Consider the following 26,053-nt stretch of genomic DNA (forward strand, 5'->3'; position numbering starts at 1 on the left):
AAGATAGGGACATGCATGCTGAATGCCACATATAAGTGTATATATTATTCGACCCCGATAGAATCAACAGGAAGGGTGGCGGAGTGATACCCGTCACGGATAACAAATTGTTCATTAGAAGTGATACAAAGTGAAGACGACGGACACTGAGTTTCTTTGGGTATAGTTTCACAAGGCTCAGGAAAAGTTTATAATGGGTATGATTTACATAGGAAACATGGTAACTTCTATCGGATGAAAGACTGAAATGTTGTTTTAATAGGAGATTTTAACATTAATCAGGTTGATTGGAACTTTTACCAGAAAATCTTGAATCTAGTATCTTTGTAGATACGGGCCAAGACTGCTTTTTACAAAAGTTCATGACAAAGCTAACTAAAGAAAATAACTTGCTTGACTTGATTCTTGCAAACAAGGAATATCTAATTAATAAACGTAACTTAATGATGAACATGGAGCGAGTGATCACACATCACTCAGTTTCAACATATCTCGGAATTACTTTAATAACGATAATAATGTCAAGGTTCCTGATTTCCTTGCAGCCTATTTTATGTTGCTAAGAGATTATCTCGGCAGAGTAGACCTGTGTAGCCTGCCAGTGGATGGTCTTGTGGAGTAGGAAGGCGGAGGTATTGTCATGTATCATTTTTCAAAGCGTTGTACAAACTTCCCTGGCTAAATATTAAAACTTTACTTAGATCGAGAGAGACACTGATAGTCAAGTCAAAGAAGAGAGGAATATTTAAGAAACTCGTGTATTCAATAAGAGAGAGGATTCCGGGAAGGGATATGTATAAGAAAAACAAATTATCAAATTAGAGCAGCAAGGGAATCATAGCCCAACCCAATAGCAGTATCATTAGGGAGAGTCATCTTGCTGTCACTGACAAAAAACAAATCATTTACTACTACTACTACTACTACTATTACTACTACTAATAATAATACTACTACTACTATTAATACTACTGCTATTATTTCTACTACAACTATTACGACTACTTCTATTACTACGACTTCTACTATTATCACTAATGCTACTACTACTACCACGACTACTACTACTACTACTACTACTAATAATAATAATAATAATAATAATAATAACAATAATAATAATAACAATAATAATAATAATAATCTTCATTTCTACAGGTATATGGTACAACGTATACAGACCATAGCTGACTTCAGTGACATACGATATGCAGAGCATTTTAGGTTGATTTTGTGTCCAGGAAGTGACCAGGTACCTATTTACTGCTAGGTGAACAGGGAGAGCAGGTGTCTCAAAGAAACATGCCTTAATGTTTCCACCCGTACCGGCGAGCAAACCAGTGACCTCAGTGTGTGAGCTGAGTGGACCAGCAACCGAGCTCTGGTACACCTTATTTTCTTTGTTTTCATGCTGGACGATACTAGGGGCGTGTCACAAGTGGTGTTCCGTAAGGATCAATATTGGGCCCTTTATTGTTCACAATATACATAAACGACGTAGTTTAAGGAATGAACTGCGAACTAATAAAGAAAGTTTGCCGATGATACTAATAGAATGCTACAAGGATCTCTGGATAGTTTGATGCAGTAGTCGGATACAAGGCAGATACAGTTCGACAAATATAAGGCTAAAATCTTAAGAAAAGAATCACATTCTGAATGCGAATAAAGCCAAGGAGTTCCGGTAGTCTAAAACAGTAACTACAGTTCAGCATTAGTGTCTGCAATGAAGCGAAAAGAATTCTTGGTTTCATAGCAAGACATTTAAATAATAAGAATTCTCATGAAAGGCCTCAGACCTCATTTAGATTATGCTGTACAGTTCTGGTCTCCATATTACATAATGAACATAAATGCAATGGAAAACATACAGAAATAGATGACAATGATAATCCCATCCATCAGAATTCTTTCCTACAAGGATTAACTGAGTGCACTGAATTTCCACCTCTTGGAGTGACGTAGAATTAGGGTTGATATGACTGAAGTGTACAAATAGAAGACTGGAATAAATTTAGATATATAAACATTGTGCTGAAAATATCTAACCATGACAAGTCTCGCAGCAATGGGTTGAAGCTGGAAAAAATAGATTTAGAAGGCTGTAGGTAAAGACTGAGTTGGTACTAGAAGTGTAAATAAGTGGAACGAGTTCAAGAGTTAGTAAGTCCAAAAGTAGGACGAACAAGTTCATGAGAAGATGAAGGTTTGTGTGAGTTATGCCTGCCTAGCATGGGCCAGTAAGCCTGGCGCAGTGCTCCTGTGTTGTCAAGAACAATAAACAAATAATTCCCACATAGTAGAGAGAAACTTGTGACGACCTTTTGGTCCGACCTGGATCATTAACTTGCCACACAAGTGCAAACGGAAGAGAGCCAGTATATTTACAAAAGAGGCACGGGGAGGTAGTACTATAGAGGCAGAAGTAGTGGTAGAGGTAGTGGTTGTAGTGATAGTAATACTAGCAGTAGTGGTAGCAGACGTAGAATTAGTAGCAATAGTAATAGTAGTACTAAGTAGTGAAACAGTGGCAACGGTGGTAATAAGAAGGGAGCAGTGGGAGTGACACAAGAGTCAGAGAGTGGAGTCTTAGCGAGGCACTACAACTATTGGTAGTAGTAGTAGTAGTAGTAGTAAAAGTGGTACTAGTAGAAGTAATAGTAGTGGCAATAACAGTAGTAGTTCAAGGATACAAGAAAAAAAAGAAGATAAATGATCAATGCAGGAGAGGTAATGGAGCAGGAGGATGAGACCATGGAAAAAAATATATAACATCGTGTTCTGGGAGAACCTTGTGGAAGTGGCTGGGCTAGTCTCTTCCACAAGCCAGAGAAAAAAACTACTACTAGTCAACACTAGTATTAAAACATCACCATCCTAGTCGTCACCACTATTGCTACCAACAAAACCATTACCACCAGTGTTAATCTAATTATCATCACCACCACCATCATTATTACCACAGTCCTCATAACCATCAGTACTTCCATAGCCACCACCACCATCATTACTACCACAGTCACCATTACCATCGGTATTACCATAGTCACCACCACCATCATTACTACCATAGTCACCACCGCCATCAATACTACCATAGTCACCACTACCATCAGTACTACCATAGTCACCACCGCCATCAATACTACCATCAGTACTACCACAGTCACCACTGCCATCGGTACTACCATAGTCACCACTACCATCATTAATACCATAGCCATCACCACCATCATTACTGCCATAGTCACCACCACCATCAGTAATACCATTGTCACCACCACCATAATTACTGCCATAGTCACCACCATTATCAGTACTACCCTAGTCACCACCACCATTATAGTCACCACTACCATCATTACTACCTTAGTCACGACCACCATCAGTACGACCATAGTCACCACCACCATCAGTAGTACCATTGTCACCACCACCATCAGTACTACCATTGCCATCACCATCAGCACAACCATTGCCATCACCATCAGTACTACAATGGTCACCTCCATATTAGTTTTACCATAGTCACCACCTCCATCAGTACTACCATAATCGCCACCACCATCAATTCTACGATAGTCACCACCACCACCATCAGAACTGCCATTGTCACAACCATCATCAGTACTACCACTGTCATCACCATCATCAGTACTACCATTGTCACAAGCACCATCAGTACTACAATAGTCACCACCACCATCAGAGGTACCATTATGACCACCACCATCAGCACTATCATAATCACCACCACCATCAATTCTACGATAGTCACCACCACCATGAGTATTACCATTGTCACCACCTCCATCAATGCTACCATAGTCACCACCACCATCAATACGACCATAATCACCGCCACCATAAGTACTACCAAAGTCACCACCACCATCAGTAGTACCATAGTCACCACTACCACCATCAGTAGTACCATAGTCACCACCACCACCATCATCCAAACAATCGTCGTCACAATAAGATTTAAAACCAAATACAAGACAAAACATATTTTAGCTATTAGTGACTTACCTGGGATCCTCAGGTGGGTGGGGATGCCGACATGAGAGAGGCAGCCAAAACTGTGGTGATCCACACCAAGCCAACACACGCCCATACCACCCCAACACCTGCTCTCAACACTGCCATCCTGCTCTGTACCGCTGCCGCTGACTCCTCACCAGCTGCGTAACAAAGTACCAGTTATGTGCACGTGCTGCCATAATTTCGTATTATTGCATACACTCTCACCTACTTAAATACTTAAACACGTGACAGAGTGTGTCTAGTTGATTGCAAAATATTCGTCTACCAACATATACACACCTTCATACATATACAAAGATGAAGGCACATTCTCACACACATAGCAATTGTACGTTATCTTATATTATTAACGCAGACGTTTGAAAGAAGATGAATGTATTCGTGGACACTTAACTGAATATGACATTTATATATCTCAATATATATATATATATATATATATATATATATATATATATATATATATATATATATATATATATATATATATATATATATATATATATATATATATATATATATATATATGAGTGTATGTAGACCTATGCTTCAACTTCCCCCATTGGCTGTTTTGCAAGATGCAAAACAGCCAGTGGGGGAAGTTGAAGCGTATCTCTAAGACTTTAATGTAGCAAATCATCATCGGGAGCTTGCGACGTTGCAGAAAAGAGGAGGTCTACGCAAATACGATCACAGGAAGAGTCTTAGACATTGAAAGGGAGATATTTGTAAGTTATCCAAAGGGAGACAGCCATAGTTTATCTATTCCACAAGTTTCTGAAGTAGACCCTGGATACAATATAAATAACTTTACATACCAAATATAGATTGATCTGGTAATTGTCTTTGGAATTTCGCACCTCTAGAAAATGGGTTCATTTCAAGGGACTCATTTAAAAGGATACATCTGGAATTTATCTTAAGGAAAACATTTATAGTTTATACATCCCACAAGATTCTGAGATTCCGATTTCTGGCTGTGTACAATTGCCTCAAATAAACACGAATCTAGTTTGAACAATCCACCACTCATATTATATAATGAATGCTTATCATGTTTCATAATTGCCGATTCTACAACATTCTTTTCAAATCAAAAAGAAGTAGGAACAATGACTCTTGCTTTCGAACAATTTGCTTGCCTCTTGACTCCAACCTCTCTGCCTCATTCCAGCAAAGGCGTTTTCTGTGATCGTATTTTCTGCAACACTGCAAGCTCCTGATGATGTGTTGATTGCATCATGACATTCCTAGAGCTATCACTCAATTCCCAACATTGTTGTTTTGCATCTTGCATCTCTTGTTCACGATTTTTTGCATAACATGAATAACACTTGCCAAATCTATAGACTTATTCCTTCCAGTTCTATAGACTTATTCCTTGCAGTTTTCTCTCACAAATCTGTGCTTTTTAAGGTCCGTAAAGACTCATTTAAAACAGTATTTTTATGAAAGTGCCTCAGTGAACAGGCATTACCAAAATCGCTTCTACAAAATTAGTTAGTTAATCAGTCTTTGACTCCATTTTATCAGCTCCACAGGTTAGTAATTACTAAGAATAGTGATCTGCTTAAACATGAAAGAAAATATTATTTATTGAAGTAAGAAAGGCCAAACGATAGCTCTTCAACATGAATCCACTCTAATGGCAAGACCATTTATTATATTACATATATGAGGGATTGACAATAAAGAAATGGAAAACTATATATTTACATGCTACGAAACTAAACAATCTGATAGCACAAACACGCTAACCCAGAGTTTATTATTAACCTGTTGAGTGTTGAACTTACTCGTGACCAGCAGATAGTATTGGGATAAAGGTTAAGTTTCACGCCTACTAGTGGGGACACTAATTATGCTGATCTTGCCAAGTCTTTTTTTGCAATCTGGAAAAACAAGGAGATTTATCCCCTGAAATATTCAAAATTTGCTAAGGCATTGTATATGTGGCTTTCCACAGAGCTGTGGAACTGGACTGTTCTCAAAGATCTGTTAAGTCATACCATGAATTAAAGAAAGATCACAGACTTCACCTTACGAAAGTTGACAAAGCAAATGTGGTAGTTGCTATGGACAAGATAGATTATAGCAGAAAAATGAACACTTTATTATTAGACAGGGATACTTACGTGCCCCTTAATAAGAAACCATTGGTCTGGGTACTCATAGGAAAAAGCAAAATTCGAAATGTCTTTGCTACAAGCCAATAGAGTATCTTAATGTAAGCAAAATGAGCCAATATAAATAGATTTCTAAAAATAAGTTTTCGTTTAATTGCGAAAATTCGAGGTTAATAAATTTAAGGCCCGCCCGGAAAGAGGTGCCAAATTTCGAATGTTGCAAAGTTGCAATTGTTAATGAACATTAAATAAGTATTTTTCTAATTTATTAGAGAAATAGACATTATCAAGAGCATAGATGGAACTTGTTTTCAACCATTTTTAAGACTTACAAAAAATATAAAGGTGAATCAAAGAGCAACATAGACACATTGCAATTCCCTTTTCATGAATTTTCTGAAAAAGAACAATCATTCTAGATGACTGTTTCCTAGAATGAAAGGCTACGAAGTATTTTTTTCCCTTCTTAATGCATAGATGTATCCAATGCCTGAGCTTGAAGGCATAAGTTCTTTATGAAGATCTTCTTCATGAGGGTATTCCTCGATTCTAATACCTTTTTCTCACTTGGCTAATTTAGGCTTTTTTGGATGGCCTATCTTCTTCCTCATAACTTGACACATGTGCATCTGATGGCAAATATTCATCACTATTGTCATGCAATTCCAGGTCAGCTGTCTCTGGTTCTGAGCCACTTCCTCAAAACAGACAAATTTGGATTTCCGTTTGGAGGCAGCACCATAAAACAATTTCTCATTGATTTGGAAGGACAATAAAGACATCCTGTACACACCCAAAACACTATTGAATTCATATATGCATTATAGAAATTAATATAAATATTTATTTACTGAAATTCCTACTTTTACCTTGCAGGTCAGACCCATAAATTTAATGGCCCTTTTATTGGATTTTTTTTTTCAACTGAGTGGTGCAGTCGTATTATGGATCACATAGACTTCAGTTATTTATCAAAATATGTCTAAAGTATTCATTTATGCACTAGACACAAAAGTCAGTACTTACAGACATTGCGGTTGGGTGAAATCTAAGAGCATATGAGTGTAACTCGAGAAAAAAAACTGCTCTGGACGACGCCAAGCGCAAAGTATTTACATTTTTTGTCTCTCAACCATTGGGAAGCGAGCAGACGCCACTACCACTTAGCTGGAGCAACTCGCAGAAGCCTTCTGATAGTTCAGAACTAGAAAACAGGAACCCAGATGGACAGTGGGAGTAGGAAGACATGTTCAAAAAACACGCTTTAAGACCAATAAATTTACGGACCTTACTGAGATGAAATGAGAAATTAATTAAACAATTATCGGCTAGTTCTGCGACACTCCTTTATATGTACCATTTGATTAAAACTCAAAAGCCCGGTTTCCAGATACCTGTTATTAGCTCTGTAGGATCGGCGATATCTGCCCTGTCAAAATGTTAAGTAAAAATATTAACTCCATTGCTTGGCAACATTTCTGAAGCCCACATATGAAACAATGTTGATCTTATTGAAAAATTGCAATATATTAACATCTTTTATTTTACACTGGTAAGTTTTGATGTCAGGGCGTTGCTCACCAGCGTTCCTGTCCCCGATTAGCAATCTTATCTGGAAGAAGAATTAGATGAGTTATCTTTGCCTATTGATAAAAATACCATTACTGAACTAATTAAGTTGTATGTAGTTGACTGTAAGTTTGAATTTGACGGGCAATACTATGCCAAAAGGCAGGGAATTAAGACTGGTAATCGACTGTCTCTTAAGGTTAGGATAGGTAAGGTTCGTCAGGAAACAGGACAAATGTTTCCTGACGCGGGTCTTAGTCAGATGATGACCCGCCTTTGGAGCTTTTGGTCATCTGACCGAGGCCTTCCGCTGGCTTACCGGTCCACCCCTTTAAAAATTATGGTCATTTATAAACTGTCTCTTAATGAGCAATCTATATATAGAGTATTTCAAATGCTAAGCTGTTGAAAGATATCCTGCCCTGTAAAGACAAATGGTTCAGCTGTGGATGCATTTTTACCGAGACTTAATGCTTTGGTCCTGTCTATTAAATTCACCGAAGAGAAAAAGAAGTGGAATCTAAGCTTTAATTATTAGATGTGTTGGTACACCGGGTAGATAGAAAGTTTAAGTTTGCAGTATATAGGAAAGACACCAATATTTGCGTGTATGTGTACTCACTTACTTGTACTCACCTAATCGTGGTTGCAGGTGTCGAGTCATGGCTCCTAGCCCCGCCTCTTCACTGATTGCTACTAGGTCCTCTCTCTCTCTGCTCCATGAGCTTTATCAAACCTCGTCTTAAAACTATTTGCCTGTGTGTATGTGCGTGTGTGTGTGTGTGTGTGTGTGTGTGTGTGTGTGTGTGTGTGTGTGTGTGTGTGTGTGTGTGTGTGTGTGTGTGTGTGTACTCACCTATTTGTGGTTGCAGGGGTCGAGTCTTAGCTCCTGGCCCCACCTCTTCACTGGTTGCTACTGGGCCCTCTCTCTCCCCGCTCTATGAGCTTTATCAAACCTCGTCTTAAAACTGCCTCCACTACGTCATTTTCTAGGCTATTCCACTGCCTGACAACTCTATGACTGTGTGTGTGTGTGTGTGTGTGTGTGTGTGTGTGCGTGTGTGAGTGTGTGTGTGTGTGTGTGTGTGTGTGTGTGTGTGTGTGTGTGTGTGTGTGTGTGTGTGTGTGTGTGTGTGTGTGTGTGTGTGTGTGTGTGTGTTTGTGTGTGTGTGAGTGTGTGTATGCGTGTGTGTGCTCACCTAATTGTACTCACCTAATTGTGGTTGCAGGGGTCAGGGGTATAGGCTCAGCCCCTGGCTCCGCCGCTTCACTGAGTGCTACTAGGTCCTCTCTCTCCCTGCTCCATGAGCTTTATCATACCTCATCTTAAAGCTATGTATGGTTCCTGCCTCCACTACATCACTCGCTAGGCTATTCCACTTCCTGACTACTCTATGACTGAAGAAATACTTCCTAACATCCCTTTGACTCATCTGGGTCTTCAACTTCCAATTGTGGCCCTTTGTTTCTGTGTCCCATCTCTGGAACATCCTGTCTCTGTCCACCTTGTCTATTCCACGCAGCATTTTGCATGTTGTTATCATGTGTGTGTGTGTGTGTGTGTGTGTGTGTGTGTGTGTGTGTGTGTGTGTGTGTGTGTGTGTGTGTGTGTGTGTGTGTGTGTGTGTGTGTGTGTGTGTGTGTGTGTGTGTGTGTGTGTGTGTGTGTGTGTGTGTGTGTGTGTGTGTGTGTGTGTGTGTGTGTGTGTGTACTCACCTACTCACCTATTTGTGGTTGCAGGGGTCGAGTCCTAGCTCCTGGCCCCGCCTCTTCACCGGTTGCTACTAGACCCTCTCTCTCCCCGCTCCATGAGCTTTATCAAACCTCGTCTTAAAACTGTGTATGGTTCCTGCCTCCACTACGTCATTTTCTAGGCTATTCCACTGCCTTACAACTCTATGACTGAAGAAATACTTCCTACTATCTCTCTGACTCATTTGTGTCTTCAACTTCCAATTGTGGCCTCTTGTTTCTGTGTCCCCACCCTGGAACATCCTGTCCTTGTCCACCTTGTCTATTCCACGCAGTATTTTATATGTCGTTATCATGTCTCCCCTGACCCTCCTGTCCTCCAGTGTCGTCAGGCCGATTTCCCTTAATCTTTCTTCATAGGACATTCCCCTTAGCTCTGGAACTAACCTTGTTGCAAACCTTTGTACTTTCTCTAGTTTCTTGACGTGCTTTATCAAGTGCGGGTTCCAAACAGGTGCTGCATACTCCAGTATGGGCCTGACATACACGGTGTACAGTGTCTTGAATGATTCCTTACTAAGGTGTCGGAATGCTGTTCTCAGGTTTGCCAGGCGCCCATATGCTGCAGCAGTTATCTGATTGATGTGTGCTTCCGGAGACATGCTCGGTGTTATACTTACTCCAAGATCTTTCTCCTTGAGTGAGGTTTGCAGTCTTTGGCCACCTAGCCTATACTCTGTCTGTGGTCTTCTGTGCCCTTCCCCTATCTTCATGACTTTGCATTTGGCAGGATTAAATTCGAGAAGCCATTTGCTGGACCAGGTGTCCAGTCTGTCCAGGTCTCTTTGAAGTCCTGCCTGGTCCTCGTCAGATTTAATTCTCCTCATTAACTTCACATCATCTGCAAACAGGGACACTTCTGAGTCTAACCCTTCCGTCATGTCGTTCACATATACCAAAAATAGCACTGGTCCTAGGACCGACCCCTGTGGGACCCCGCTCGTCACAGGTGCCCACTGTGATACATCATTACGTACCATGACTCGTTGTTGCCTCCCTGTCAGGTATTCTCTGATCCATTGCAGTGCTCTTCCTGTTATATGCTCCTGATGCTCTAGCTTCTGCACTAATCTCTTGTGAGGAACTGTGTCAAAGGCCTTCTTGCAGTCCAAGAAGATGCAATCAACCCACCCCTCTCTCTCTTGTCTTACTTCTGTTATTTTATCGTAAAACTCCAGAAGGTTTGTGACACAGGATTTGCCTTCCGTGTGTGTGTGTGTGTGTGTGTGTGTGTGTGTGTGTGTGTGTGTGTGTGTGTGTGTGTGCGTTTGTGTGTTATATTCACCTATTTCTACTCACCTCTTTGTAGTTGCAGGGGTCGATTCATAGCTCCTGGCCCCGCCTCTTTACTGATTTCTACTGGGGCCTCTCTAATTTCTTATCGTGCTTGACCAATTGTGAATTCCAAACTGGTGCTGCATACACCAATATAGGCCTGACGTATATGGTGTACAGAGTCTTGAACGATTATCTTTACTGAGGTACCGGAAAGCTATTCTGAGGTTTGTCAGACGCCCGTATGCTGCAGCAGTTATAAGTTTGATGTGTGCCTCAGGAGATGTGCTTGGTATTATAGTCACCCCAGGATCTTTTTTCTTGAGTGAGATTTGCAGTCTTTGGCCACCTGGACTATACACTGCCCGCGATCTTCTTTGCCCTTCCCCGATCTTCATGACTTTGCATTTTGGCAGGGTTAAATTCAAGGAGCCAGCTGCTGGACCAGGCTTGTAGCCTGTCCAGGTCTCTTTGTAGTCCTGCCTGATCCTCGACCAATTTAATTCTCCTCATTAACTTTACATCATCTGCAAACAATGACACTTCTGAGTCTATCCCTTCCATTATGTCATTCACATATACCAAAAACAGCACAGGTCCTAGGACTGACCCCTGTGGCACCCCGCTTGTCACAGGCATCAACTCTGACACCTCGTCACGTACCATGACTAGTTGTTGCCTCCCTGGCAGATGATCTTCTGATCCATGACAGTGTCTTTCTGTTATGCGTGCCTGATCCTCTAGCTTTTGCATTAACCTTTTGTGAGGAACTGTGTCGAAGGTCTTCTTGCAGTCCAAGAAAATGCAGCCTATCCACCCCTCTCTCTCTCGTGTCTTACTTCTGTTCATTCTCATAAAACTCAAGTAGGTTTGAGACACAGGATTTTCGTTCCCTGAAACCGTGCTAGTTGTCTTTCTAGGTGCTCCATCACTCTCTTCCTGATGATTTTCTCCATGACTTTGCATACTATACACGTCAGTGACACAGGTCTGTAGTTTAATACCTCGTGTCTGTCTCCTTTTTCAAAAATTGGGACTACATTTGCCAACTTCCATACCACAGGTAATTGCCCAGTTTCAAGGGATGTGTTGAAGATTTTTGTTAATGGCACACACAGTGTCTCTGCTCCCTCTCTAAGGACCCACGGAGAGTTGTTGTCTGGTCCCACTTCCTTTGAGGTATCAAGTTCACATAGCAGCTTCTTCACTTCATCCTCGGTTGTGTGCATTTCCTCCAGCACTTGTTGGTGTACCTCCCTATTCTGAATTCCTGGAGTCCTTCCTGTCTCCACTGTAAAGACTCCTTTAAATCTCATATTGAGCTCCTCACATACCTCTTGGGCATTTGTTGTGAACTCCCCACTTTCCTTGCTCAGTCTGATTACCTGGTCCTTGACTGTTGTTTTCCTCCTGATGTGGCTGTACAACAGCTTCGGGTCAGACTTGACTTTCGATGCTATGTCATTTTCACATTGTCGCTGAGCGTCCCTTCTTATCTGTGCATACTCGTTTCTGGCTCTTCGGCTAATCTCTTTATTTTCTTGGGTCCCTTGTCTTCTGTACCTTTTCCATTCTCTAGTCCTCTCAGTTTTTTCCTCCCTACTCCTTTGGGTCAACCAAGGACTCGTTCTGGTCTTCCCATTATTTCTGTTTCCTTTAGGAACAAACCTCTCCTCTGCATCCTTGCATTTTGTTGTCACGTAGTCAATCATTTTTGTCACTGGCTTTCCTGCCAATTCTCTCTCCCACTGAACGTCTTGCAGGAAGTTCCTCATGCCTGTGTAGTCCCCCCTTTTGTAGTTTGTTTTTCTCCCGTCCTATTCCTGCTACCCTCTCCATTTGTAGCTCAACTATGTACTGAAAGCACAGAACCACATTACCACTAGCTCCAAGGGGCCTCTCGTACGTTATACCCTCGAACTACTCAAGGTGAATATTAGGTCCAGTCTTGCTGGTTCTTTCTCTCCTATCTCTCTGGTAGTGTCCCTAACATGTTGATGCATGAGGTTTTCCAGTACCACATCCAACATCTTTGCTCTTCATGTTTTGGGACGCCCATGGAGCTCCAGGTTTTCCCAATCAATCTCCTTGTGATTGAAATCACCCATAACTAGTAACTAAACTCTCCACATGTGAGCTCCCCTGACATCCTCGGCTAGTGTGTCGACCATTGCTTTGTTGCTCTTGTCGTATTCTTCTCTTGGCCTCCTGCAATTCTGTGGCAGGTTGTACATTACTGTAATTATCACCTTATGGTCATCAGACTGGATAGTTCCTACTATGTAGTCCCTTTTGCTCATTCCATTTATTTCGTCGAATCCTCACCGGTTTTTAATTAGGAATGTGACTCCTCCTCCCCCTGTGCTCCCTGTCTTTCCAGAGAATTTGGCATCCAAGTGGAAAGATTGCACCTGTTATCATCCTGGTGAGTTTTGTTTTCTAAAACTGTGGTCTGTGTGGTTGCTGTGAAGGTGGAGTTTGTAATGAGGGAGGGGGCATAGGGTATGACAAGTGAGTTTTGGGTTAAAATGTTTGGTTGCATTGGAGTTGTCCTGGTTGTATTTGATCCTCCTCCTGAGTCTGGGTTCTGTCCATCTCCATCTTCACTTCTCTTTCCTTCTTGCGTGTGTGTGTGTGTGTGTGTGTGTGTGTGTGTGTGTGTGTGTGTGTGTGTGTGTGTGTGTGTGTGTGTGTGTGTGTGTGTGTGTGTGTGTGTGCGTGTGTGTGTGTACTCACCTAGTTGTACTCATCTAGTTGACGTTGCAGGGGTTGAGTCAAAGCTCCTGGCCCCGCCTCTTCACTGGTCGCTACTAGGTCACTCTCCCTGAACCGTGAGCTTTTTCATACCTCTGCTTAAAGCTATGTATGGATCCTGCCTCCACTACATCGCTTCCCAAACTATTCCACTTCCTGACTACTCTGTGGCTAAAGAAATACTTCATTAAATCCCTGTGATTCATCTGTGTCTTCAACTTCCAACTGTGTCCCCTTGTTGCTGTGTCCCATCTCTGGACATCCTGTCTTTGTCCACCTTGTCAATTCATCTCGGTATTTTGTAAGTCGTTATCATGTCCCCCCTATCTCTCCTGTCCTACAGTGTCGTCAGGTTGATTTCCCTTAACCTCTCCTCGTAGGACATACCTCTTAAATCGTGGACTAGTCTTGTTGCAAACCTTTGCACTTTTTCTAGTTTCTTTACGTGCTTGGCTAGGTGTGGGTTCCAAACTGGTGCCGCATACTCCAATATGGGCCTAACGTACACGGTGTACAGGGTCCTGAACGATTCCTTATTAAGAGGTCGGAATGCTGTTCTGAGGTTTGCCAGGCGCCCATATGCTGCAGCAGTTATTTGGTTGATGTGCTCTTCAGGAGATGTGCCTGGTGTTATACTCACCCCAAGATCTTTTTCCTTGAGTGATGTTTGTAGTGTCTGGCCCCCTAGACTGTACTCCGTCTGTGGTCTTCTTTGCCCTTCCCCAATCCTCATGACTTCGCACTTGGTGGGATTGAACTCCAGGAGCCAGTTGCTGGACCAGGTCTGAAGCCTGTCCAGATCCCTTTGTATTTCTGCCTGGTCTTCGATCGAATGAATTCTTCTCATCAACTTCACGTCATCTGCAAACAGGGACACCTCGGAGTTTATTCCTTCCGTCATGTCGTTCACAAATACCAGAAACAGCACTGGTCCTAGGACTGACCCCTGTGGGACCCCGCTGGTCACAGGTGCCCACTCTGACACCTCGCCACGTACCATTACTCGCTGCTGTCTTCCTGACAAGTATTCCCTAATCCATTGCAGTGCCTTCCCTGTTATCCCTGCTTGGTCCTCCAGTTTTTGCACTAATCTCTTGTGTGGTAATGTGTCAAAAGCCTTCTTGCAGTCCATGAAAATGCAATCCACCCACCCCTCTCTCTCTTGTCTTACTGCTGTCATTATGTCATAGAACTCCAGTAGGTTTGTGACACAGGATTTCCCGTCTCTGAAACCATGTTGGCTGCTGGTGATGAGATCATTCCTTTCTAGATGTTCCACAACTCTTCTCCTGATAATGTTTTCCATGATTTTGCATCCTATACATGTCAGTGACTCTGGTCTGTAGTTTAGTGCTTTATGTCTGTCTCCTTTATTAAAGATTGGGACTACATTTGCTGTCTTCCATGCCTCAGGCAATCTCCCTGTTTCGATAGATGTATTGAATATTGTTGTTTGGGGTACATATAGCAACTCTGCTCCCTATCTAAGGACCCATGGAGAGATCTTTTCTGGCCCCATTGCCTTTGAGGTATCTATCTCACTCAGAAGCCTCTTCACTTCTTCCTCGGTTGTGTGTACTGTGTCCAGCATATGGTGGTGTACCCCACCTCTTCGTCTTTCTGGAGCCCCTTCTGTCTCCTCTGTGAACATTTCTTTGAATCTCTTGTTGAGTTCCTCACATACTTCACGGTCATTTCTTGTTGTCTCTCCTCCTTCCTTCCTTAGCCTGATTACCTGGTCCTTGACTGTTGTTTTCCTCCTGATGTGGCTGTATAACAGTTTCGGGTCAGATTTGGGTTTTGCTGCTATGTCGTCTTCATATTGTTGTTTGGCCTCCCTTCTTATCTGTCCATATTCATTTCTGGCTCTACAACTGCTCTCCTTATTCTCCTCGGTCCTTTCCTTCTACATTTCTTCCATTCCCTAGCACACTTGGTTTTTGCCTCCCTGCACCTTTGGGTGAACCATGTGCTCATCCTGACTTTTTCATTATTCCTGTTATCCTTAGGTACAAACCTCTCCTCAGCCTCCTTGCACATTGTTGTTACATATTTCATCATCTCATTAACTGGCTTCCCTGCCAGTTCTCTGTCCCCCTGCACCCCGTTCAGGAAGTTCCTCATTCCCGTGTAGTCCCCTTTCTTATAGTTTGGCTTCATTCGCCCTGGCCTTCCTGCTTCCCCCTCCACTTGTAGCTCTACTGTGTATTCGAAGCTCAAAACCACATGATCGCTGGCCCCAAGGGGTCTTTCATATGTGATGGCCTCAATATCTGCACTACTCAAGGTGAATACTAAGTCCAGTCTTGCTGGTTCATCCTCTCCTCTCTCTCTTGTAGTGTCCCTTACATGTTGGTACATGAAGTTTTCCAGTACCACCTCCATCATCTTAGCCCTCCATGTATCTTGGCCCCCATGTGGCTCCAAGTTTTCCCAATCGATTTCCTTGAGGTTAAAGTCACCCATGATCAGGAGCTTTGCCCTGCATGCATGAGTTTTTCTGGCTACTGCAGCCAGTGTGTCAACCATCACTCTATTGCTCTCATCATACTCTTGCCTTGGCCTCCTGCTGTTCTGTGGTGGGTTATACATCACTGCAATTACCACTTTGGGACCTCCAGAGAGAAGTGTTCCAGCTATGCAATCACTTTGTTCTCCGCTGTCTCCTCTCTCCAGCTCATCAAAATTCCATCGGTGTTTGATCAGCAATGCCACTCCTACAGCCCCCTGTTCCTTCTGTCTTTCCTCAGGATCTGGTATCCCGTTGGAAAGATGGCATCTGTTATCATACCTGTAAGCTTGGTTTCTGTGATCGCTATGATATCTGGTGATGCCTCTTTGACTCTTTTGTGCCACTCCTCCCACTTGTTTGTTATTCCATCAGCGTTTGTGTACCATACCTTCAGTTTCCTTTCCAACACTGTGGTTTGGGGGGCCTGTGGGGGTGGGAGACCTGGTAGCATACTGTGGGATTCTATGGTTGGGGGTTGGGTGGAAGCTGTGGGTATGGATTGTATTGTGTGTTGGGATGCTGTGATAGGTTGTGGGGTTCAAAGGATAGTTGTGTGTGTGCTTGCCCTTGCTGCTCTGTTCTGCTCTGACTGACCTCTGCTGGTTCCATCCTTGTCTCCTTTCCTAGCTCCTTTCGCTTTTTTGTCCTCTCCCTCAGCTGCTGTCTCTGTTTGTGTTCGGTCTCTGTCTAGGAACACCTTCTTGTACTCTTCCAAGCTTTTCAACTGTGGTTTCTCTTGGAGGATCCTGTTCTGCACAGTTTCTGTCCTGAGAATCAGCTTGATCGGTCGGTTTCTGCCCTTCAAGTACCCCCCTATTCTCCGAAAATTTGCAATCTCGTCCATGTCTTCTCCCCCTATTTCCGTGATGATTTTCTCAATCTCCTTTCTTTCTTCCTGCCGTCTTTCAGTGTGCGTCCTTTCCTCTCTCTCTCCCGAAGCCCATGGATAAACACTGATTTTGCCCTTTCCTCCTCCCATTGCCTCTTCCTCTGTGACTCTGGTTCCTGTCTGTATGTGGTCATTTTCTCCCTTGATTTTTCCAGTGGCTCTTGGTAGCATGGTTGTGCCTCAGCATTCGACCTATCTCCCTCTCCATTTGCACCCATCTGCTCTTTCCTTCCACTCCCTGGCCCTTCTTTGCAGGCTGATATGACCTTAGCATAATTCATATCTCCTTCCTTCCTGTTCAGCCTCTCAGCTTCGTATGGTGTATCTTCTCTGGTCACTACCCCTGAGACTTGCTTCAGCCTGTTTACTTCAAATTCTAGGACCTTTACCCTGGCTACTGCAGTTTCGACTTGTGCCTCCCAATTCTTCGTCTCCTTCTCCAACCTCTTTTCCCATGTCACAGAGAGCTCTTTCTCCATTTCTTCAGAAAGCTCTCCTAATTTTCTCTCCCATTCTTGCTCTATCCTTTTCCACTGCTCCTCCATCCATTCCTCCCTATCAGTACCATTGTCATCTGATCCCTGATTCCTGCGAGTCCCAACCATTTTTTTTTTTTTTTTTTTTTTAGTGAAAGAGAGAAAGAAAGAGAAAATGGAAAAGGGGAAGAGAGTGAGAGAGAGGGAGAAAGAGAGAGAAGGGGAGGGTAGAAGGAGAGAGGGGAAAAGAAGGGAAAAGGGGGGAGAAAGTGAGAGGGGGGAAAAGGTAAGAGAGAGAGAGAGGGGGAGTGACAAGGGAAGAGAGAGAGAAAAGAAAAGGAAGAGAGAGAGAGAGTAAGAGAGGAAGAGAGGAATAGAGAGAGAGAGGGAGAGGGAGAGAGAGGAAGAGATAGAGTGGAAGTTAGAGAGAAAGAGTGAGAGGAAGAGAGAGAGGAAGAGAGAGAGGAAGAGAGAGAAGAAGAGAGATAGGAAGAGAGAGAGGATGAGAGAAAGGGAGAGAGAGAGAGAGAGAAAGAGAGAGAGAGAGAGAGAGAGAGAGAGAGAGAGAGAGAGAGAGAGAGAGAGAGAGAGAGAGAGAGAGAGAGAGAGAGAGAGAGAGAGAGAGGAAGAGAGAGAAGGAGAGGGAGAGAGACGGAGGGGGGAAAGGAAGGGTTAGAGGGTCACTTCACAGGAAGGTGTGAAATCCTCTATATATGTGTGTGAGTGTGTGTGTGTGTGTGTGTGTGTGTGTGTGTGTGTGTGTGTGTGTGTGTGTGTGTGTGTGTGTGTGTGTGTGCATGTATGCGTGTATGTGTGTATGTATGTTAGTTAGTTACCATTTTGTCCTAGGCACATGTCGATTGGACACTAGGCCTGTTGTATAAGAGTACGTGTGTGTGTGTGTGTGTGTGTGTGTGTGTGTGTGTGTGTGTGTGTGTGTGTGTGTGTGTGTGTGTGTGTGTGTGTGTGTGTGTGTGTGTGTGTGTGTGTGTGTGTGTGTGTGTTTGTGTGTGTGTGTGTGTGTGTGTGTGTGTGTGTGTGTGTGTGTGTGTGTGTGTGTGTGTGTGTGTGTGTGTGTGTGTGCATGTAAGTGTGTACTCACCTATTTGTACTCACCTATTTGTGGTTGCAGGGGTCGAGTCATAGCTCCTGGCCCCGCCTCTTCACTGATTGCTACTAGGTCCTCTCTCTCCCTGTCCCATGACCTTTATCATACCTCGCCTTAAAACTATGTATGGTTCCCGCCTCCACTACTTCACTTTCTAGGGTATTCCACGGCTTGACTACTCTATGACTGAAGAAATACTTCCTAACATCCCTTTGATTCATCTGAGTCTTCAACTTCCAATTGTGAACTCATGTGTCTGTGTCCCATCTCTGGAACATCCCATCTTTGTCCACCTCGTCTATTCCACGCAGTATTTTATGTGTCGTTATCATGTCTCCCTTGACCCTCCTGGCCTCCAGTGTCGTCAGGCCGATTTCCCTCAACCTTTCTTCGTAGGACAAACCCCGTAGCTCTGGGACTAGTCTTGTTGCAAACCTTTGCACTTTCTCTAATTTCTTGACATGCTTGACTAGGTGCGGATTCCAAACTGGTGCTGCATACTCCAGTATGGGCCTGACGTAAATGGTATACAGAGTCTTGAACGAATCGTTATTGAGGTATCGGAACGCTATCCGCAGGTTTGCCAGGCGCCCGTATGCTGCAGCAGTTATCTGATTGATGTGCGCCTCAGGAGATATGCTCGGTGTTATACTCACCCCCAGATCTTTTTCCTTGAGTGAGGTTTGCAGACTTTGGCTATCTAAACTATATTGTGTCTGTGGTCTTCTTTGCCCTTCCCCAATGTTCATGACTTTGCATTTGGCAGGGTTAAACTGAAGGAGCCAGTTGCTGGACCAGGCTTGTAGCCCATCCAGGTCTCTTTGTAGTCCTGCCTGATCCTCATCCGATTTGATTCTTCTCATTAACTTCACATCATCTGCAAACAAGGACACTTCTGAGTCTATCCCTTCCGTTATGTTATTCACATATACCTAGAACAGCACAGGTCCTAGGACTGACCCCTTTGGAACCCCGCTTGTCACAGGCGCCCACTCTGACACCTCGTCACGTACCATGACTCGTTGTTGCCTCCCTTTCAGGTATTCTCTGATCCATTGCAGTGCCTTTCCTGTTCTGTGTGGCTGATCCTTCTTGCTGTCCAAAAAAATGCAGTCGATCCACCCCTCTCTCTCTTGTCTTACTTCTGTCACCTTGTCATAAAATTCTAGTAGGTTTGTGACACAGGATTTTCCCTCCCTGAAACCATGCTGGTTGTCAATTATACACTTGTTTCTTTCCAGGTGCTCCACCACTCTCCTCCTGATGATCTTCTCCATGACCTTGCATACTATACACGTTAGTGATACAGGTCTCTAGTTTAGTGCCTCATGTCTGTCTCCCTTTTTAAAAATTGGGACTACATTTGCCATCTTCCATACCTCGGGGGGTTGCCCAGTTTCAAATGATGTGTTGAAGATCTTTATTAATGGTACACACAATATCTCTGCTCCCTCTTTAAGGACCCATGGAGAGATGTTGTCTGATCCTATCGCCTTTGAGGTGTCAAGTTCGCATAGCAGCTTCTTCACGTCCTCCTTGGTTATATGTACCTCATCCAGCACTTGCTGGTGCACCCCCCTGCTCTGATTTCCTGGAGTCCTACTGGTTTCCAATGTAAATACTTCTTTAAATCTCGTGTTGAGCTCCTGACATACCTCCCGGTCGTTTCTTGTGAATTCCCCATCACCCTTCCTCAGTCTGATTACCTGGTCCTTGAATGTTGTTTTCCTCCTGATGTGGCTGTACAACAGCTTCGGGTCAGTCTTTACTTTTGATGCTATGTCATTTTCATATTGTCTCTGAGAATCCCTTCTTATCTGTGCATATTCGTTTCTGGCTCTTCGGCTGATTTCTTTATTTTCCTGAGTTCTCTGTCTTCTGTACCTTTTCCATTCTCTAGTACACCTAGTTTTTGCCTCCCTACACCTTTGGGTGAACCAAGGACTCGTTCTGTTCTTCCCATTATTTCTGTTTCCCTTGGGAACAAACCTCTCCTCTGCCTCCTTGCATTTTGTTGCGACATAGTCCATCATTTCTTGTACTGGTTTTCCTGTCAGTTCCCTCTCCCACTGAATGTCTTGAAAGAAGTTCCTCAAGCCTGAGTAGTTTCCCCCTTTTGTAGTTTGGTTTTTCCCACCCTATTCCTGCTGCTCTCTCCACTTGGAGCTCAACTATGTAGTCAAAGCACAGAACCACATGATCACTAGCTCCCAGGGGCCTTTCATATATGATATCCTCGATGTCAGAATTACTCAAGGTCTTGCTGGTTCATCCTCTCCTCTCTCTCTCTCTGGTAGTGTCTCTAACATGTTGATGCATGAGGTTTTCCAGTACCACATCCATCATCTTGGCTCTCCATGTTTCGGGACCCCCATGGGGCTCCAGGTTTTCCCAGTCAATCTCCTTGTGATTAAAATCACCCATAACTAGTAACTTTGCTCCCCCCCATGTGTGCTCTCCTGGCCACCTTGGCTAGTGTGTCGACCATTGCTCTGTTGCTCTCATCGTATTCTTCTCTTGGCCTCCTGCAGTTCTGTGGTGGGTTGTACATTACTGCAATTATGTCCCTCAGACTGGATTGTTCCTACTAAGTAGTCCCTATCGCCCGTGCCATCCATTCCTTCCATTTTCTCAAACCCCCACTGGTTTTTAATGAGCAGTGCAACTCCTCCTCCCCCTCTCCTCCCTCTGTCTTTCCTGAGGATTTGATATCCGGATGGAAAGATTGAATCTGTTATTATTCTGGTGAGTTTTGTTTCTGTGAGTGCTATTATGTCTGGGGATGTCTCCTTGATTCTTTCGTGCCACTCCTCATACTTATTTGTTATTCCATCTGGATTTGTATACCACACCTTCAACTTCCAACTTCTTTTCTAAGATTGTGGTCTGGGTGGTGTATTGGGGTTGGGGAAGTGGGAGACCTGATAAGGAACTATGGGTGGTTGCTGTGGGGGTGGAGTTTGTAATGCAGTGGGTGGGGGCATTGGATGTGGCATGGGTGTTTTGGTTTAGAGTGTTTGGTTGCACTGGGGTTGACCTGGTTGGGAGGCTTCTATAGGAAGTTGTGAGGGAGGCTGTATTTGATCTTCCTGTGTCTGGGATCTCCTGTCTGTCTCCTCCATCCCCTCTCTTTCCTCCCTTCGCCTTTGTACCATCTCTCTCAGTTTCTGCCTTTCTTCTTGTGTTCTATCGCGGTCGAGATACACCTTCCTGTGTGCCGGCATGTCCCTTAATCGTGCTTTCTCCTGCAGGATCCTGTTGTGAGTCGATTCTGCCTTGAAGGTCACTTTCACTGGCCGGGTTCTTTTTTTTACAAACCTCCCTATTCTCCGAAAATTTTCCAGCTGGGTCATGTCGTCTTCTCCTATTGCTTTCATGATGCTTTCAATTGCTTTTTTATCCCCTTGTTTTCTTGCTTCATATGTTTCCCCTTCAACTTCCTGGAGCCCATACACAAAGACTGATCTCACCCTTTCATTCTCCCACTGCATATCCCTGTGCATCCCCTCATTCAATTTGATTTCCTCCATTTCAGCTTTCCTTTCTTCAGTTTCACTAGCTAATGTACTTGGGCTCAGTCGCCTGTCATTTTCCCTTCTCTGCTTTCCCTGGGCTCTGCTGTGGTCTGTTAGTGCCTCCACATATGGCTTAGCTCTTTCATTTACTACAGTCTCCACTGATTGAGCTTCTACATGCAGTTTTGCTCCTTCTTTCCCTACAGTTCCCTTATTTGTGACTGAGGTAGCAGTCTCTGTTGTCAATCCCAAAATGTTCTTTAGTTCTATAGGCTGTTTCAGATTTTTCAGTTCCTCTTCTAAACTCTGTATCCTGGCCTCTGCTGCTTTGACATGCACCTCCCACTTCCTGCTTTCCATGTCTATCCTCTCTTCCATTCTCATGCTAAGTTCTTCTAGTTTCTTTTCCCATTCATGTTCCCTTTTTGTGAGCTCTGCTGCCCAATCTTCCTTTGCAGTTTCCTCCTCCTGTCCCTAGGTTTTTCTTGTTGCTCTCTGGCAACCCATTTTTGTTTTATCCTGATTGCCTCAGAGTGGGAAACCTATGTAATTCTGTATGTTAGGCTAGTATTGTGTATGTCAGAGTGTGGGGGGGGGAGGTAGAGGAGGAACTGTGGCTATGTGGGAGAGTAGTGGGGATGGGGTGTGGGAAGGAGGGAGAAGCAAATGGGTGAGTGGGGGAGGGAGAGGGGGAAGGAGGAAGAGGTGGGGAGGGGGAGGGTGAAAGAGGGAGGGGAGGGATCAGGTGAAGGAGTGAGATGTCGGTGGGGGAGGGGGGAAGTGTATGATTCTGGCAATGTGTGTGTGTGTGTGTGTGTGTGTGTGTGTGTGTAGTGTGTGTATGTTGTGTGTGTGTGTGTGTGTGTGTGTTGTGTGTGTGTGTGTGTGTGTGTGTGTGTGTGTGTTGTGTGTGTGTGTGTGTTGTGTGTGTTGTGTGTGTGTGTGTGTGTGTGTGGTGTGTTTGTGTGTGTGTGTGTGTGTGTGCGTGTGTGTGTGTGTGTGTTTTGTGTGTGTGTATGTGTGTGTTATGTGTGTGTTGTGTGTGTGTTGTGTGTGTGTTGTGTGTGTGTTGTGTGTGTGTTGTGTGTGTGTGTGTGTGTGTGTGTGTGTGTGTGTGTGTGTGTGTGTGTGTGTGTGTGTGTGTGTGTGTGTGTGTGTGTGTGTGTGTGTGTGAGTGTGTGTCGTGTGTGTGTGTGTGTGTTGTGTGTGTGTGTGTTGTATGTGTGTGTTGTGTGTGTGTCTGTGTCTGTGTATGTGTACTCACCTAGTTGTACTCCGAGCTCCTGGCCCCGCCTCTTCACTGATCGCTACTAGGTCACTCTCCCTGAGCCGTGAGCTTTATCATACCTCTGCTTAAAGCTATGTATGGATCCTGCCTCCACTACATCGCTTCCCAAACTATTCCACTTACTGACTACTCTGTGGCTGAAGAAATACTTCCTAACATCCCTGTGATTCATCTGTGTCTTCAGCTTCCAACTGTGTCCCCTTGTTACTGTGTCCAATCTCTGGAACATCCTGTCTTTGTCCACCTTGTCAATTCCTCTCAGTATTTTGTATGTCGTTATCATGTCCCCCCTATCTCTCCTGTCCTCCAGTGTCGTCAGGTTGATTTCCCTTAACCTCTCCTCGTAGGACATACCTCTTAGCTCTGGGACTAGTCTTGTTGCAAACCTTTGCACTTTCTCTAGTTTCTTTACGTGCTTGGCTAGGTGTGGGTTCCAAACTGGTGCCGCATACTCCAATATGGGCCTAACGTATACGGTGTACAGGGTCCTGAACGATTCCTTATTAAGATGTCGGAATGCTGTTCTGAGGTTTGCTAGGCGGCCATATGCTGCAGCAGTTATTTGGTTGATGTGCGCTTCAGGAGATGTGCCTGGTGTTATACTCACCCCAAGATCTTTTTCCTTGAGTGAGGTTTGTAGTCTCTGACCCCTTAGACTGTAATCCGTCTGCGGCCTTCTTTGCCCTTCCCCAATCTTCATGACTTTGCACTTGGTGGGATTGAACTCCAGGAGCCAATTGCTGGACCAGGTCTGCAGCCTGTCCAGATCCCTTTGTAGTTCTGCCTGGTCTTCGATCGAGTGTATTCTTCTCATCAACTTCACGTCATCTGCAAACAGTGTGTGTGTGTGTTGTGCGTGTGAGTGTATGTGTGTGTGTGTGTGTGTGTGTGTGTGTGTGTGTGTGTCGTGTGTGTGTGTGTGTGTCGTGTGTGTGTGTGTGTGTGTGTGTGTGTGTGTGAGTGTGTGTGTGAGTGTGTGTGTGTGTGTGTGTGTATGTGTGTGTGTGTGTGTGTGTGTGTATGTGTGTGTGTGTGTGTGTGTGTGTGTGTGTGTGTGTGTGTGTGTGTGTATGTGTGTGTGTATGTGTGTGTGTGTGTGTGTGTGTGTGTGTGTGTGTGTGTGTGTGTGCGTTTGTGTGTGTGTATGTGTGTGTGTGTGTGTGTGTGTGTGTAAGTGTGTGTGTGTGTGTGTGTATGTGTGTGTGTATGTGGGTGTGTGTGTGTGTGCGCATGTGTGTGTGTATGTGTGTGTGTGTGTGTGTGTGTGTGTATGTGTGTGTGTGTGTGTGTGTGTGTGTGTGTGTGTGTATGTGGGTGTGTGTGTGTGTGCGCATGTGTGTATGTGTGTGTGTGTGTGCGTATGTGTGTGTGTATGTGTGTGTGTGTGTGTGTGTGTGTGTGTGTGTGTGTGTGTATGTGTGTGTATGTATGTGTATGTGTGTGTGTGTGTGTGTATGTATGTGTGTGTGTGTGTGTGTATGTGTGTGTGTGTGTGTGTGTGTGTATGTGTGTATGTGTGTGTGTGTGTGTGTGTGTGTGTGTGTATGTGTGTGTGTGTGTGTGTGTGTGTGTGTGTGTATGTGTGTGTGTGTGTGTGTGTGTGTGTGTGTATGTGTGTGTGTGTGTGTGTGTGTGTGTGTGTGTGTGTGTGTGTGTGTGTGTATGTGTGTGTACTCACCTATTTGTGGTTGCAGGGGTCGAGTCCTAGCTCCTGGCCCCGCCTCTTCACCGGTTGCTACTAGGCCCTCTCTCTCCCCGCTCCATGAGCTTTATCAAACCTCGTCTTAAAACTGTGTATGGTTCCTGCCTCCACTACGTCATTTTCTAGGCTATTCCACTGCCTTACAACTCTATGACTGAAGAAATACTTCCTACTATCTCTCTGACTCATTTGTGTCTTCAACTTCCAATTGTGGCCTCTTGTTTCTGTGTCCCCTCCCTGGAACATCCTGTCCTTGTCCACCTTGTCTATTCCACGCAGTATTTTATATGTCGTTATCATGTCTCCCCTGACCCTCCTGTCCTCCAGTGTCGTCAGGCCGATTTCCCTTAATCTTTCTTCATAGGACATTCCCCTTAGCTCTGGAACTAACCTTGTTGCAAACCTTTGTACTTTCTCTAGTTTCTTGACGTGCTTTATCAAGTGCGGGTTCCAAACAGGTGCTGCATACTCCAGTATGGGCCTGACATACACGGTGTACAGTGTCTTGAATGATTCCTTACTAAGGTATCGGAATGCTGTTCTCAGGTTTGCCAGGCGCCCATATGCTGCAGCAGTTATCTGATTGATGTGTGCTTCCGGAGACATGCTCGGTGTTATACTCACCCCAAGATCTTTCTCCTTGAGTGAGGTTTGCAGTCTTTGGCCACCTAGCCTATACTCTGTCTGTGGTCTTCTGTGCCCTTCCCCTATCTTCATGACTTTGCATTTGGCAGGATTAAATTCGAGAAGCCATTTGCTGGACCAGGTGTCCAGTCTGTCCAGGTCTCTTTGAAGTCCTGCCTGGTCCTCATCAGATTTAATTCTCCTCATTAACTTCACATCATCTGCAAACAGGGACACTTCTGAGTCTAACCCTTCCGTCATGTCGTTCACATATACCAAAAATAGCACTGGTCCTAGGACCGACCCCTGTGGGACCCCGCTCGTCACAGGTGCCCACTGTGATACATCATTACGTACCATAACTCGTTGTTGCCTCCCTGTCAGGTATTCTCTGATCCATTGCAGTGCCCTTCCTG

At 44.2% G+C, this 26,053-nt stretch overlaps 1 protein-coding gene across 1 annotated transcript in view; it reads right to left on the bottom strand.

Moving 5' to 3' along the window:
* The window catches only part of LOC138852328 (uncharacterized), a 565,480-nt gene that overhangs the window by 110,646 nt on the left and 428,781 nt on the right, over nt 1-26,053 (bottom strand). Inside the window, exon 7 of the mRNA XM_070082110.1 lies at nt 4,033-4,184. Within this exon, the coding sequence (XP_069938211.1) occupies nt 4,042-4,184 (143 nt within the window). The 3' untranslated portion in view covers nt 4,033-4,041. The remainder of the gene's footprint in view (nt 1-4,032; nt 4,185-26,053) is intronic.

This window comes from Cherax quadricarinatus, chromosome 7, assembly GCF_038502225.1.
Source record: "Cherax quadricarinatus isolate ZL_2023a chromosome 7, ASM3850222v1, whole genome shotgun sequence".
Classification (NCBI taxonomy): domain Eukaryota; kingdom Metazoa; phylum Arthropoda; class Malacostraca; order Decapoda; family Parastacidae; genus Cherax; species Cherax quadricarinatus.